Source organism: Lepeophtheirus salmonis, chromosome 8, assembly GCF_016086655.4.
Source record: "Lepeophtheirus salmonis chromosome 8, UVic_Lsal_1.4, whole genome shotgun sequence".
Classification (NCBI taxonomy): Eukaryota; Metazoa; Arthropoda; class Copepoda; order Siphonostomatoida; family Caligidae; genus Lepeophtheirus; species Lepeophtheirus salmonis.
Genome location: NC_052138.2, coordinates 18,897,310 through 18,912,129, shown reverse-complemented (window position 1 = coordinate 18,912,129; position 14,820 = coordinate 18,897,310). Strand labels below are relative to the sequence as shown.

At 32.5% G+C, this 14,820-nt stretch overlaps 1 protein-coding gene across 1 annotated transcript; it reads left to right on the top strand.

Moving 5' to 3' along the window:
• The first annotated feature begins 865 nt into the window (after positions 1-865).
• On the top strand, positions 866-6,162 carry LOC121122662 (tyrosine-protein kinase transmembrane receptor Ror). Its single transcript, XM_040717691.2, has 3 exons — positions 866-1,865; positions 2,464-2,873; positions 4,240-6,162. The coding sequence occupies exons 1-3, from the start codon at positions 1,059-1,061 to the stop codon at positions 5,753-5,755; spliced, it is 2,733 nt and encodes a 910-aa protein (XP_040573625.1). The 5' UTR covers positions 866-1,058; the 3' UTR covers positions 5,756-6,162.
• Positions 6,163-14,820: the final 8,658 nt, after the last annotated feature.

Genomic DNA, 14,820 nt, shown 5'->3' with positions numbered 1-14,820 from the left:
TATCCGCTGAAACTGATTATGTTTTTTAAGGCCATAAATAAGAAATAAAGGCTAAGGATTTCTAATAGAGGAAAGTTATTTAAAGTAAATGAAAATTGTTTTCCATAAATTAAAAACGTCATTCAATGAGATAAGCACACATTTTATTGAAAAAAGGTCATAATAATAAATTAACTTTTTTTGGACAAGGTCAATCTTAAAAATATTTTTTTTTAAATGTCATTTGATGAAATGTGTATATTATTTATTAAAAAACCTTCTGAAACATTTTTTATTAAATTGGTCATTTGAAAAAAGAGACCTGTGTTCCAACCATGGAATTCTAGAGACCAGGAATAGTTACACAGAATTATTATTCCCACATGAGGCGAGTATATAAGGAAAAAAGGTGTCAACGTCATGTTTTACTCCATTCCTTCAAAAGGGGAAATAAAGACAAAGAAGCTTAACTACCTGCGTGATTATTCCATGTGTTTAGAATTCCATGCCCCAACTCATGCTAAAACTGGTCCTATCATTAGGTCTAATGCTCATTATCATTGGGGTTTTTATTAATTAAATGTAGTACCCATGGTCTTAAAAAAACACTCAAATATTAAGAGTTAGAAATGGTCAGTTTATTAAATTTTGATGTAATTTCTCTAATGCATATTTTGTGATAAAGAATCTCTCATTCCTCCTCAGAAACAAAAACTACAGTACTAATATTTTGTTCATCCTTAATACAGAGCTGAGAGTACGTACTATTGTACTGTAAATAATAATGTAGGAGAAGAACCGTCGTCCTCGGCGTCGTTGTAAGAAATAGCGCGCTCACAGTAACGCGTGAAATTCGGAGGAGCTGTAGAAATATTAAGTGACCCTTAGTAGTAGTTGAATTGATGTTGTACCGGTTATACTCCAAGCTGAGTACTCTGAGTAAAAAAACAAACATGGTGGTTATTACAGTGATAGTGACGATGAAGTTACGGTAGTGAGTTTAAAGAAGATTGTGTGTATCAAAACCCCAGATTGTACATGAGACAGTCGTCGTTGTAGGTGGTAGTAGTTGTTCTAACATGTGGATCCTGCTTCTCATCGTGGCACTGTCACATGGATTCGAAATGGATAATTCCATTGAGAGTACAACCACCTTGGAGACGAGCACTCCTCCATCCAAGCCCTCTCTTCGATTCCTTTATCCACTTAAAAATGTAACTCGTCATGTGGGAGAAACACTCAAACTCCGCTGTGATGTCGAAGGTCATGTCACTCGTTTTACTTGGAGTTTCAATTACGAAGTCCTTGAAGACAAAAAGAAGGGGCGGATACGAGTCAAGCACAACTATGATGAAAATTGGTCTCAGTTGCGTATAAAAGACTTGGAGCCACTGGACCGTGGCTATTACATCTGTGAGGCAAGTGATGGCACAGAAATCATTCGTGCAGAGTCCACTGTAAAAGTGAATCCCGTAGAATGGATCTCAAAAAGTCCTTTTCAACATGATGATGAGGATGGAATTATTCCACAAACTTTTCCACTAGACATGGATGTAGGCTCCATTGAGTTTCAAGGCCGATCTCCTGAAGATTTCAATATCCCTTCAGGACACCTTACATCTGGACTTCCTTCTCTTAAGCCCAGTGATCATTCTGGTACTTGTCAACGCTATACAGGGACAGTGTGTAGCAAATATGTGGGCTCACAACCCGTATTTGTCAGTCAGGGTCTGAGACAAGACTACATTGAGAAACAGCTACAACGATCCCTTACGGTTATTTCTAATTCGCCAGAGCTATCTGATCGTTGTGCTAAATATGCTATCCCCGCTATTTGTCTCTCAACTCTGCCACTGTGTGATATTCAGACTCAAAAGCCTCGAAAGGTAACTTCAATTAATTTCCAATACTTTTTTTATTTTATTAAAATTAGGCAATAAATTATCTTTTTTTTTTTTTTTAATATTCATTTTTGTGCTTATATACATATGTGTTATATGATTTATTAACTTTGTATTCTGAAAAAGAATAAGTAATAATTTATTTGGTTTCAAGCATAAGGGATTTTATGCATAAGAAATCCGCACAAGTATGTCTTAGATATATGTGCGTGTATAAATATTAAAATATATAATACAAACACGCTCACACCTATCAAGTCTCTTAATTTTGAAGTAATGAAAAATAATCTTTCTTTTTGTAATAATATCGAATAATATAATATTTTGATAAGAGGATTAACGACAAAGGTTAAGGAAGAGAAACGTTATACTGACTATGTACAATGTACATAAGTAGTCATGTATATTCTGAAGTTATCTTTGCTAAGCGTTTGTAAAGAAACACTTGGCTTATACTGTCTAAAGAGTCTACAAAATATCCTACTTTGATGATAAAATGAGAAAACCCTCTTCTAACAACATTTTAAGATACTTTTAGCAAAAGCAACAATAAACTATAACTCATAAATGTTTTTAATCACAGATATGCCGGGATGAATGTGAAGTCTTAGAGTATGATACATGCCATAAAGAGCTCGCCATTGTCAAGGGGCAACCCATGCTCAACCATCAACTCGTACTCCCAGACTGCAAAGAACTCCCTGTCATCGGAACATCTGGAAATTACAATTGTGTTCGTTTAGGTATTCCAGGGGTAGTTCAACTCATAAAGCCTCATGGATGCTACGTGGGAAATGGAGGAGACTATCGAGGAACAGTCTCTGTGACTTCATCTGGACGTACATGCAAACCCTGGCATTTGAGCTCAAGTGGTTTGAGTGGGAACAGTGTGTCGAATAAAGAGCTCGTTTTAGAGCTTGTTGGTGGTCATAATTATTGCCGAAATCCAGGAGGAAAAGAAGAGCAGCCCTGGTGTTATACAAATAGTCCATCGTAAGTTCACTCCTTGTACTTAGCACTAGTTTTATGTTGGCTTGAATCGAACCAAATTGTGTCGATTCCATAAGGATCGACCTGAGTCGATAAATTAAAAAGAGAATACATTAAGGAGCCACTCATGTACCCTGCCCATTTATTAATTTAAATTTAATGAAATACTTTCTTATTACTTATCTACGTTTCTCGTACTATTACGGCGAATTTTCATATTTGCTGTATGAGATTTAATAAGCAAATATTTTTGCATCACTCTGATATAGTGCAATTTGCTACAAAACTCTCGTATATTAATATCTAATCTGTCTCCTCAGAGATTAGAAGAATCTCATAAGAAATTTTGATTAATAGGGCATAGTATATAATCCACCAGGTGGTGTGACAGTCTGTACCTTGTTCTTTTCAATAAATGGCACATACTGAGAATATTTTTAGACTACCCTTTCTATGAGTAACATACACAGGTGTATATTTTATATTAAATAATACTATAAATCAGGGAGTTTTTGTTTTACCTCTAGGCGGCGTCAGAATTTGTCGCTTTGTCTACAAACTAATATAAGTAAACGACGCTCATTTGAAAATAATTTTAAACATTTGACGAGGTTTAGTGATATAAATCAAGTAGACTAAATACAATATAAAGTTGGCTTGGTTTTTCCCCTGTGTTTTGATAATCGAATCACTATTTAAATCCAGTCGAAAAATAATTGACTCATGTCGAGCCAAGACAAAATACTTACTACAAAAACGTATGGAACCCCCTACCCTTTGTTCATCTCGAAAAAAGGGAGATTTTCCTTCTATCACATTTGAAATAATGATTGTACATTTTTTTTTTTTTTTAGAATCCCTCCTTCCTAAGGAGGAAATATCATTACTCATTGTCATTTCTTAATGGTGTTTTTCGTCATTCAAATTCATAGTCGTATGCGTTGTTGTTTAATTATGCAAAATAAAACAAAATACATTCTTAAGCTAGAGAGGGAAAGAAAAATTCAATTTGTTGAGAAAAACCTTTTTAAATTAGTTTTAAAAAAAAATACGAATACAAACTAAGACTTTATATTATACCTACATATGCTTTACATAAAAAGATATACAAAATATAATGATGATTATCGTAATATGTCACACCTGCTCAAAACAAACTATTAATATTACTCATAAAAAGTTGAATTGAACAAATGAGAAAAACATTTGAAAGGAGGGATAGAGAATTGAATAAGATGAGTTTTTAAAAAACTATTTGAACAGTACAATTGAAAACAATCATTTATCTTGTGATTCTTATTTATTTAACTTTCCTTTACAGTACACACATAGATTACCAACATTTAAATGAATGTATTTTATTTTTCAGACGTCATATGGAGCCCTGCGGTGTACCTCAATGTACTGACTCCAGTCTATGGGTCTATGTCGCAATACCCATTGCTATAGCAATCGGTCTTACTGTCATCATAATACTCTTTGTCTGCTTTAGACGACGTGGAATCATGCATCGTAAAGGTGGCCTTTCGTCTTCTGGCTCCAATTCTCCACGATCACTCATTACTTTGCCATCTTCACAAAATTGCAGCTCCTCAGAAATGGAAATGAACTCCCTTCTACCCAATAGAGCTCCTCTTGGAGGATCCTCTGCGTCCTCATCCTCAACAACAAATCCAGCCTTCTCCATTGGACCCTCAAAAATAACAGCTCGTGAATTTCCTATAACGAGTATTCGATTCATTCAAGAGCTTGGAGATGGAGCCTTTGGTAAAGTGTATCGTGGGGATTTGGGCGGTATTGTTGGAGGTTGCACCACGTCTGTTGCAATCAAGACTCTTCGTCAAGGAGCCAACACAAAAACAAAACAAGATTTCCAACGAGAAATTGATCTCTGTACTAACTTAAAGCATCCTAATATTGTGTGTCTCCTAGGAGTTATTCTCAAGGATGAACCTCAGTGCTTAATATTTGAGTTTTTAATCAAAGGGGACCTTCATGAATTTTTAGTGACTCATAGCCCTAAATCCGGAGATCTAGATGGAGGAGGTCTAGATCCCAGTGATATGTCATTCATTGCAATACAGATTTCAGGTGGACTAGAGTATCTTAGTTCTCATCACTATGTTCATCGAGATATTGCAACGAGAAACTGCCTCGTGGGAGATAATCTCTCCATCAAAATTTCAGACTTTGGGTTAGCCAGAGACATTTACGCATCAGATTATTATAGAGTACAAACTAAATCCCTTCTTCCTGTTCGATGGATGCCTCCAGAGAGTATTTTATACGGTAAATTTGCAGCAGAGTCTGACGTATGGTCATTTGGTGTATTATTGTGGGAAATCTATAGCTATGGACTGCAGCCCTATTACGGATATAGTAATACAGAAGTTATAGAAATGATTCGCTCACGACAACTCCTACCTTGTCCAGAGGACTGTTCATCACGCATGTACGCTTTTATGGTAGAATGTTGGCATGAAATGCCCTCTCGCCGACCTACTTTCCATGAAATACATGCAAGACTTCGTCAATGGGAAGGCATGAGTGGTCATTCAAATCTTTCAGGAGGGTATCAAAGCGCAGCGCACAGTATTTGTGATACCTCTCAACACAGTGGCTCTCAACACTCCTCTACGGGTCCATCGAACAATACTGGCTCTACTAACCTCAGTAATAACCATTTATATCAAAGACCTTTTGCACATTTGATGAGCACGCAGTCCAATTCCTTACCCCCTGCTGGAATGGTTCAAATGGCAAGCGGACCAAATGGAATTCCCCATACCCTTTTAGTTGGAAATCCTCAGAACGGGGGTGTACACACAAATCCAAGTTATCAAACGACCACTGCTGCGAGCATTGCATCTTTACAAATGGTGTAAGGGTCGTCGAGTATCTACGGATTTGATTCCTATCTATTACTACTACTCAAATTTCCATAGGTATTGGATAATCTGCGTTTTTGTCTAGTCGTTGTTTAATGCAAGATATTTAAAAAAATTAAATTAAAACTTGTAAACGAACTTTTATCATGTTGTTTTATTATTCTATTTTTATCCTTATAAAAACTAGCATTTTTTATTTAAGAACCAAAATGAAGTAAAAACTATCCTCCCTCAAACCTTGCTACTATCCCCTATTTTATATTTTGAAAGTGAACTTATTCTTGAGTTTTATATCTATATGAATAATATATTATTAATAATAATATAATAAAATATTTTATCTATATAATGTGTAAAAAAATAATATTGAAATTAATAAATGTCAGACATTCATTCTCAAATTAGACCTTAGGTCTCAATTTCTGCATCTTTTCCTTGTAAATATGCTATGTATTGGATTTGCAAGAATTTAACAGTATGAATAGATCGTGTCATTAATCTATCATGAAAATAGTTACATTCTTGAAATACCTTGACACTTGAATAGATGTATGTATTATGGGGAGGAGATAATATAATATTCAATCTAAATTTGTCTCCTCTTAGTTCAGTATTATACTTCGACATACATATGTTGAACATAGAAAAGGGTGGAGTTGTTCCTCCCCAGGGGCTGTGGATTAATTTTGAAGGGATTAAGACAATACTACAAGAGTTGGAGATTGAAGAACTTTGTTTACTAATTGATCTCTCACACATGGATATGTGTTTAGAGTTGTAAAAAATAGAATATCAGTTTTCCTAGTTGCAGCCTTAACAGTGCTTTCTTATTTTCCAAAGCTGTTATCATTATTATTTTATTCTTGAAGAGAGAACATCTGAGTATAAAATAATTTTTTGTACGTGAAAGACAATACTAACATGAATGGTTAATTATGGAGCTATAAGTGCATGCCCTTGTTGGACTCAGAGTAGAGTTGAGGATCGACATTACAATAATTTTTGGTTATGTCCCGTTTAGATAAGGAGTGGGATGGATTTGGTTTTATTTCCATTATTGTATAGCTACTCGCAGCAAATCTAATGACAATTTATCACAGTTAAGTTATTCTCCTCCGAAACATTCTTCAAATTGTCAGGATTACAAAGTTGATTTCGTGTTTTTAGTACACGGGTAGTACGTATTTTCAACAACTCAAAATATTTATTGATGACATGGGTTTTTTTATAGAGTGTACAGAGAAGGCAAGAGTGAAACTGTTGGTATTATTGAATTAAAGCACTTGAAAACATCAGATACCTTTTATAGTATTCGGGGGAGAGAAAATGAATTACTGCAATGAAGATTTAAATTATCATTAGTGCAGTGAAAATATTATTGTTATATTTAAACATATATATATATAATTGTTTTATCAAACAGATTTTTCAAATATGCAGAAGGTTAGTGGGAGTTCTTCTTTCAGAGAGAGGTGTTAACGCCACGACAATTTATTTAAGAATGAAAAAACAAGACCAAGAACACAAGCAACAACCTTTTTTTATTTTATATTCTGTAAACTGGTTTTTTTTTTCTATACAAAAATCATATACTTAAATTTGCAACAGAGGATGATTTTCTTTCCCTGGGATCAAGTGGCGCCTAAATCATAGGATTGATCGGCCCCACTTTTTAGACTTAGTGTAATATTTATATTATAGAATTTTAAAGTGCCGTAACAATGACGCCGCCATTATATTATTTGCCCCTCCACAAGTAAATACCGTTTCGTAGCCATTGCCCGAACATGTCCCTTTTTAAATCTTGTACAAGGAATTATTTATAAATTCATGAGATGTATGGTTTTATGAAGGACAAATGGGATGTGTTAACAATTACTTTAAATAGAAAATAATATTTAATGAAAGATAAAAATCAAAAATATTATAAATATATATATATATATATCCTTTCAAAAATACAAATTTTAATTACAAGATACTAAACCCCAATCCCAAGTGTCCTCTTATATGGAAATCAAAATATGGTGAATCTATTGTACCATTAGAAATTAACCGTATTGCGGCCTTATATCTATAACAATATTACATACATACATAAATATCATAGTTATTGAGAGTTTCACCTTCATAAAGCGTAACAACAATTATTACTACAATGCATTCATTCTATGGTTATTTAAAAGTAGATATGTAACGATAAATTAGAGTTACATACACAGATAAATAAATAAAATAAGTAATTAAATCCTCTTAAAAATCAAAATGACTTATGCTAATTAATTAAAATTCAAAGAGCCATTTTGAATTACATTTTACAAGTGAATAGATTGTCTATTTGCTAGGGTTACGAACAATTCATAAAAATGGGATTTTGTAACCTTTTCTCTTAAAAGAGACGTATAGAAATGACCCAAAATCAGTTGTTAGTCCGAATTATGGAATTATTATTTAATAATCAATTATACTAGAACAAGGTTAGGGCAAAAGAAAATGGATCGGCAAGCACAGTAATTTTATTAAATGAATCTCTCTATCTTTTTATTTATGGTGACATCAGTGATACTACATAAATTTTAGGAGTAAAAATTTAAATAAATGACATCACTATCATATCTATATTTCATAAACGATATTTTACTAAATATAATGCCAAAAACTTAGTGTTAAATTAAATAAATTATTATTAAACACTAAGTATCAAAATGATGACCACAAATTCGGGCTTCATCAGTATTGAATTTGTCTTTTCTTCGACATGCCAAAATCCAAGCTTTCCCTCTTAATAAGGTCTTCTGGGAATCGGTGGTATGAAACGACTCTTGAGTTTTTACAAATACCTACTGCACATAATCTTAGTTTTATTTACCTAATTAAATTATATATATGAAAAATCAAAAATATTATAACATATTATTTATCAAGTTTATGAAATTTAAAAAATAACTTTTGGTAATTATATTTACTATTTAGTAAAATATCTCTTAAAAAATAACGAGTAACCACAGATTTTTACTTTGTAAATTTATGTAGTATTAATAACCTCAAATTTTTATTAATAACCAAGACTCATCTCAATGACGTAACCAGAAATAGAAAGATTTATTTAATAAATATGCTGGGCATGCCCAGCCATTTTCTCGTTGCCTAACCTTGTTCTATTAACAGGGTTAATAATAAGTGTTGGGAAGTGTTTACAGCAGCTTAACAAGAGTTAATTTGATTTCAACCAATCAGTGTTCAAAAAGCTCATAAGGGGGGAATAGAATAATCGACAGCTGACAACGACCGAATATTACGTGGATGAGGGACGCTGTTTTATTGAACTGTTATTCACGGCATTATCTTTCTACAACAAAGATTTACAATTTAATTCGTTGTCAGCCGTCGTCGATTTTTCTGCCCTCCAGTGTTCTAAACGTTGATAGGATGAATTTGAATTATGCATTACTAAGCTGCTGTGAACAATGCTCAACAATTATAAAAAGACAATTCCATAGTTGTGAAGAATTAACCTAACTACCTATTGATTTTGAGCCTTTCTTCTCTTTCTTTTTAGAGGAAAGTTTGTGAGATACAACAAAGTCTTGTATTAGAAATGTGTTTAAGATCTGGAATCAACTCTGGAATATATGATTCTTAGTAATTGTGTTTTTTTCTTAACCCTACAACTTATGTAACAAAAATTCACATTTTTGTTCGTCCAAGTATCGAAAAGATAGAAGGATTATCTTTTTTTTCCTAGTAGTAATACTATATGAAACTTGATATCTTTTTTTTTAATAAAGTTTTCCAATTAGTGATGATAAAATGCAGGTGTTTCATAGAAGTGTGTAACGATAATTTTAGTTAGATATACGGACCTACATACTTACAATATGTACATTGTACATGTATAATGAAGATCAAAGTTCTGATCTTGATGTCTAATCATTATAAACTAACTTGTTATGTTACAATTAATGTAAGTTAATCCTAAAGTTCAAATATTAACAATAGTAAATATTTTATACGTCAGGAGTCAGGTAGTAGTTACATAATAGGTTCATTTATGATAAAATTAGTAAATATTAAATCATTGATTATAATAATTAAAGGACAGAGGAAATTTATCATAATATATTTATTTTACTTATAACTAAATTGCTTTCAAAGACTTATTTTTTCTTACAATATGTAAGAAAATTACACTTAGTATGATTTGTTGAGGAGTTATTACTTTAGAAAGTCTTTGTTGGACTCAGACTAAAACGAAGATAAATATCGTAGTAATTCCTACTAATGTCCTTGTTAGATCCGGAGTTGAATTTTTGTTTATTTTCTTACTCCGTTCATAGCTACTAGTAGCTAATCTAATAAAACGTAATTACTGCTAAGATGCTCTCATTCCAAACATTCTTCAAATTGTCATGGTTACCATGTATTTTTTCAATTTCTTCTTTTAGCCACTGAAAGTTCTTTGAATTCACAGCTATTTTGAAGCATTTTGTATATACATACATATCCCATGGCGCTACCACACTTACATAAATAGATATTTTATAGTCAGCTGTCGATTTTTATACTTATTTTCCCCCTGATAAATTATTTTGAACATTAGTTGGTTGAAAACTGCATCTATAAATGCCCCATAAACGCCCTGACGTCTATGGAAGCAAAAAGTAGTCATGTCAAGCATAGTGTTCAAAGATATGATACATACGACCCTTTATCTTGCTATGTTTTCCCAGTAACCCCATTTTTCAAGCTAGGCACGTCAAATTTCAGGAAAAAGGTTAATCGCCTAACAACAATAAAATTGTATAAAATAAGTTTTTTTCAAAATAGCGAAAGTTGAAGAAAAAATGTATTTAATGTCACCCTAAGACGCCAGGAGCTTCGAGCAAAAAAAAAAAAACTTACGTTAAGAACAGTATCCCAAGGGGTTCATGTATATCGATAATCATTTATATCTAGTAAGTTGTTTGCAGTCTATAGGTAACAAACAGAAGATTCAAAATAAAAATATTTTTTTAGTTATTACATTAATTCCAAATTGATTTGAAATATCAGTAAAAGGTTTGGCGATTATTTATTAAATTTTCCGACAATATATTATGACAGGGGAAACGAAAAAAAATTACATTCGTAACAATGATTTTTGCAAATTTTGTATAATATTCATTTTGAAACTTTATAAAAATTAATTGAAGGTGAAATATACAAGTACTTATTTTTTTTTTTTTTTAAATCATCCGATCAAAGATGTTTGAAAAGTGCAGCAAAAATGTTTTTATTGATATATTTTCCTACTTGGAAACGGATTCTTCATAGATGGCAAGGCGGGTAGAAATAAACAGGGTGACCTTTTATAATGTCAAAATGATCATGGAAGCTGAGCAGGACGTATTGGATCTTTTAGGAACCCTAAGTTGGATCCCAATTGGGAAGGCGGCATTCCAGGCTCCCCATAGAAGACTTTGCAGATCCATATAGATGACTTGAACGTTTGCAAGATGACCATGCCTAGAACCATACAAAAAAAGGTGGAAGGATTGCCAGCAGATTGGTGCACCAGTTGAAACCTTAAAAGTGATCTATAACTTCTTGTAAAGCAATATTCCTTTTTGGAGCTTCAAAAAAATTGAATAGTTTATGTGAGACCGATCCCCTTTCCCCAACGCCCGAGATCTTAGCCTCCTGGAAGATGCATTTTAGCCGAAAATTGAGAAAAGTTGCTCACATAAAAAACTTGTCAACTAACAAGAGTTAATTATATATTCATACGAATATACGTTTACACGCACGATAGATGTGGTAATCCGCCTTAAGAAATCTATTTATTCAGTAGCAATATTTATTCTAGGTGGAGTCCTGCATTTTTTAATTTTCTTTATTTATTTATTAGTACGAAAGGAAAATAACTGATTTTGAAGATTTTTTTAAATTAGTTATTAAGCTAAAGCTAACTGAGAACAAGAATTCTTCAAGCTTCAAATGAGCTCCGTTAGCATAAAAAATAGAAAAATCGAGGCTATATTCCTTTTTTTTTTTTTTTTAACCTGAAAGTATGGTTTTTTAATCTTAAATTGAATTTTCTCAGGATTAGGTTATCGTATTTAAAATACAAGCACATTTTTGAAATTGATACAAAATTTTGCAATGAATAATGAACTAAATTTTATGTGGGTTTTGGATATTTAAAAAAAATAATTTTATAAAAGGGTAAAAATACTTAAAGAAATCAAATTTAAAATGATTAAAAATCAGATTTGGTGCAAAAAACAAAACAAATGACATAGTCTTAATCAGTGCGTCAAATACTACTAGAACTGAAAATGTAATCTAAAATATTTTGTTAAGAAGTAAAATTTTGTTGAATCGTGTTACTTTTTATTTACGAGTATCCTATTATTATGTATTTATTTTCCTACCTAAATATACAAGGTGGAGATTTTTAATCCGGAACAAGTTTAGACATAAATATAATGGCAACTCTTAAATCTATCTTTATGAAAATGTGCTCCCCAGATTCAACTGACAAAACTGTACAAGAATCAATACAAAATACTTGATATCTCCTCCAAATACAAACGCCGTACAGTCATTATTGTGTGCCCCGGTGCCTGGGTGCACGGCCAAGGAGATTATTGAGCTTAAGAAGCTACCAAATCAACTATTTAGGATATTTTCAAGGCTTTCAATGAGTACGATGGGTCGGAAACAACTGCAAGGAAGATTCATGATCGTGCTGAGAGAAAAAAAACACGCACTCCAGACTTCTTAAAGCAAAAGGACAAAGGAAATATGGCCTCCAAGCTCGCTGGATCTGTCCCCTTGGACTACTATGTGTGGGGTATCTTCAAGAGAATGTCCATCAAGGCCTATATCAGGTTATGGGCTAAGTTAAAGGCTGTGGTTAATGATGGAGATGGTTGGTTTGAGTGATTGACTTCAATATGTAAATTCCTAATATAATTTTGGGGAAAAATATTTGTAAATAGATTATCCTTAAATTTTGGGTTTAAAATCCCCACCCTGTATTAGATATAAAAGTACTTAAGTAAAATATGTGCACAATATGTCTTTATAGACTTTAATATGTTCTTCGACATTCTCCCCCCTTCTCTCTCGTAAACATCGATTAAAAGAGTGTATGTGATTTGCATTTCTTTTTGTTCAGTTGCATCTGAAGAAATATGGAATTTAGTAATAGTTGTCAAAACTGTTCTTCATTACAAGGCTCCGAGTAAAATTTTTGAAAGTGGAGAGTCCAAAAACTGAAAATTATAAAAGATTTTTTTTTTTTGCTGCTATACAGGGTGCGATATTTAACAACCAACACGATTCTTTTTTAAATGTAATTTTTCCTAAACTAATCATCCAATTTTTAAAAAAAAATCAATACCAAATGAAAAAGGAATAAATAAATAATTTTTTTAAATAAAATCGCCTATGACATTAAATATGACCCCGACTCGGAAACGGGAACAGGTTTTGTTTGCAGTTTCCTTCAGCAGATACCGCCCCTATTCTAGATATCAGCTTGGATTTGGTGTTACAGGAAGATCTGTTAGTGTGTCGCTCTACTGTAACACACAAAAACACTACACAAAAAAGGTCCATGGGGTTGAGTTCCAGTGAGCTAGGAAACGAAATATTGTGTCCAACAAAGTCAAAAAAAAAAAAAAATACAACAACCAGGTCAAAGTCTTCTTTGCAGTGCGGCATGGAACAGAGTCTTTTTACGAGACGAACGCCCTCCCAGCTGCAACTTCCTCAATCCAGGGCTTAATAAGATCTTACATACACTTCCTGATCAGCCTTTCAGAAGAGTTGAGATTTGGATGGGTCATCATCAATGATTTTTTTCAAATTTTTAATGAAATCCTGACTCCCTTGACAAAGGATATGTCCAGGTCTTTTTAGAAGTGTACGATCTCAACAAGGACTCTCTATATTTTCTACGATTGAGGAACAAATACTGCATTAATCGATGCCATTTTTTTTATTGACACAAAACACTTCTGGGTGGACACAAAAATAGCAAAAAAATTCCTAGCTGCGCATGTACTCAAAGTTCGTTGGTAAGCAACGGCCACAAGCCTTATGTTGGTTGACAAACAGTCCTCTTTTACAAGACAGGTCCTTTTTTTACATCCTCTCCAGAATAAATTCAAAAAATGTCCGATTTTTCCAAGTTTAAGTAGATCGTAAAAGGATGTAAAAAGAGGAAGGTTGGTCCCTCTAATTAAATATAGAGTAGTGATTTTCTGTAATAAAAAAAATATTTCATAAAAGTCAATTTTTCAAAGAAAGATAAAAATCAAATTTTGATTATAAAAAAAAATCAAAGGTAATAAACAAGAATTAATATTCAGTCATGAATTTTACTAAATGTTGTGCTCTCCCTGATTATGGATATTTCTTATCATTAAGTTATTTATTTCTTTACAGAAATGAACTTGTTGCATAGTGTTAATTATATGGTTACCATCACACTGTCTCTGGGTAGTATGAATGGGAAGACTAACGAAGAGAGAATTTAATTATTTTGTAATCACCGAGGGGAATGGTTAGGCATATTTTATTAAAATGTGAGCATATAAGTGCGTTTTTATTTAAATCTTAATATATTATTCAAAACTAATGATTTTACATATTTTTATATTGACCCTACTCACAAAGAAATAATTTTATTACCACAAAAGTTCAGATCATTTTATGCAAATTCATTGGGAGTTAAATATTGATTAATGTTTGAAAAAGTTTTGATTATAATTTTATTTTATTTTCTGCTTTGCTTTCATTTTACACTATAAAGGCTTTTAGAAGTTCCATAACTTCCAAAAAAAAATCAGAACTTAATCCATCCATCTTCAATCTTACTGGTTTAAACTCAATCCCAGATCAACCCCGACAAAATATATTAAAAAATGTGAACAAAAAAATTTCACATTCGCTCATCATACATCAATTATGAAAGGCGGTTGAAGCTCTTTAAAAGTTTGTTATGTAATAGATGACAGATGATAAAAGTTTGAATCTTTATGTTTGTCTCGCCAATTATGACATCCATACAA

Excerpts from the sequence above, each read along its gene's own strand:
- LOC121122662 (XM_040717691.2), top strand. The coding sequence starts at position 1,059 with ATGTGGATCCTGCTTCTCATCGTGGCACTGTCACATGGATTCGAAATG. Across the intron at positions 1,866-2,463 it reads AGACTCAAAAGCCTCGAAAG|ATATGCCGGGATGAATGTGA; the intron begins GTAACTTCAATT and ends TTTTAATCACAG. Across the intron at positions 2,874-4,239 it reads TGTTATACAAATAGTCCATC|ACGTCATATGGAGCCCTGCG; the intron begins GTAAGTTCACTC and ends TTTATTTTTCAG.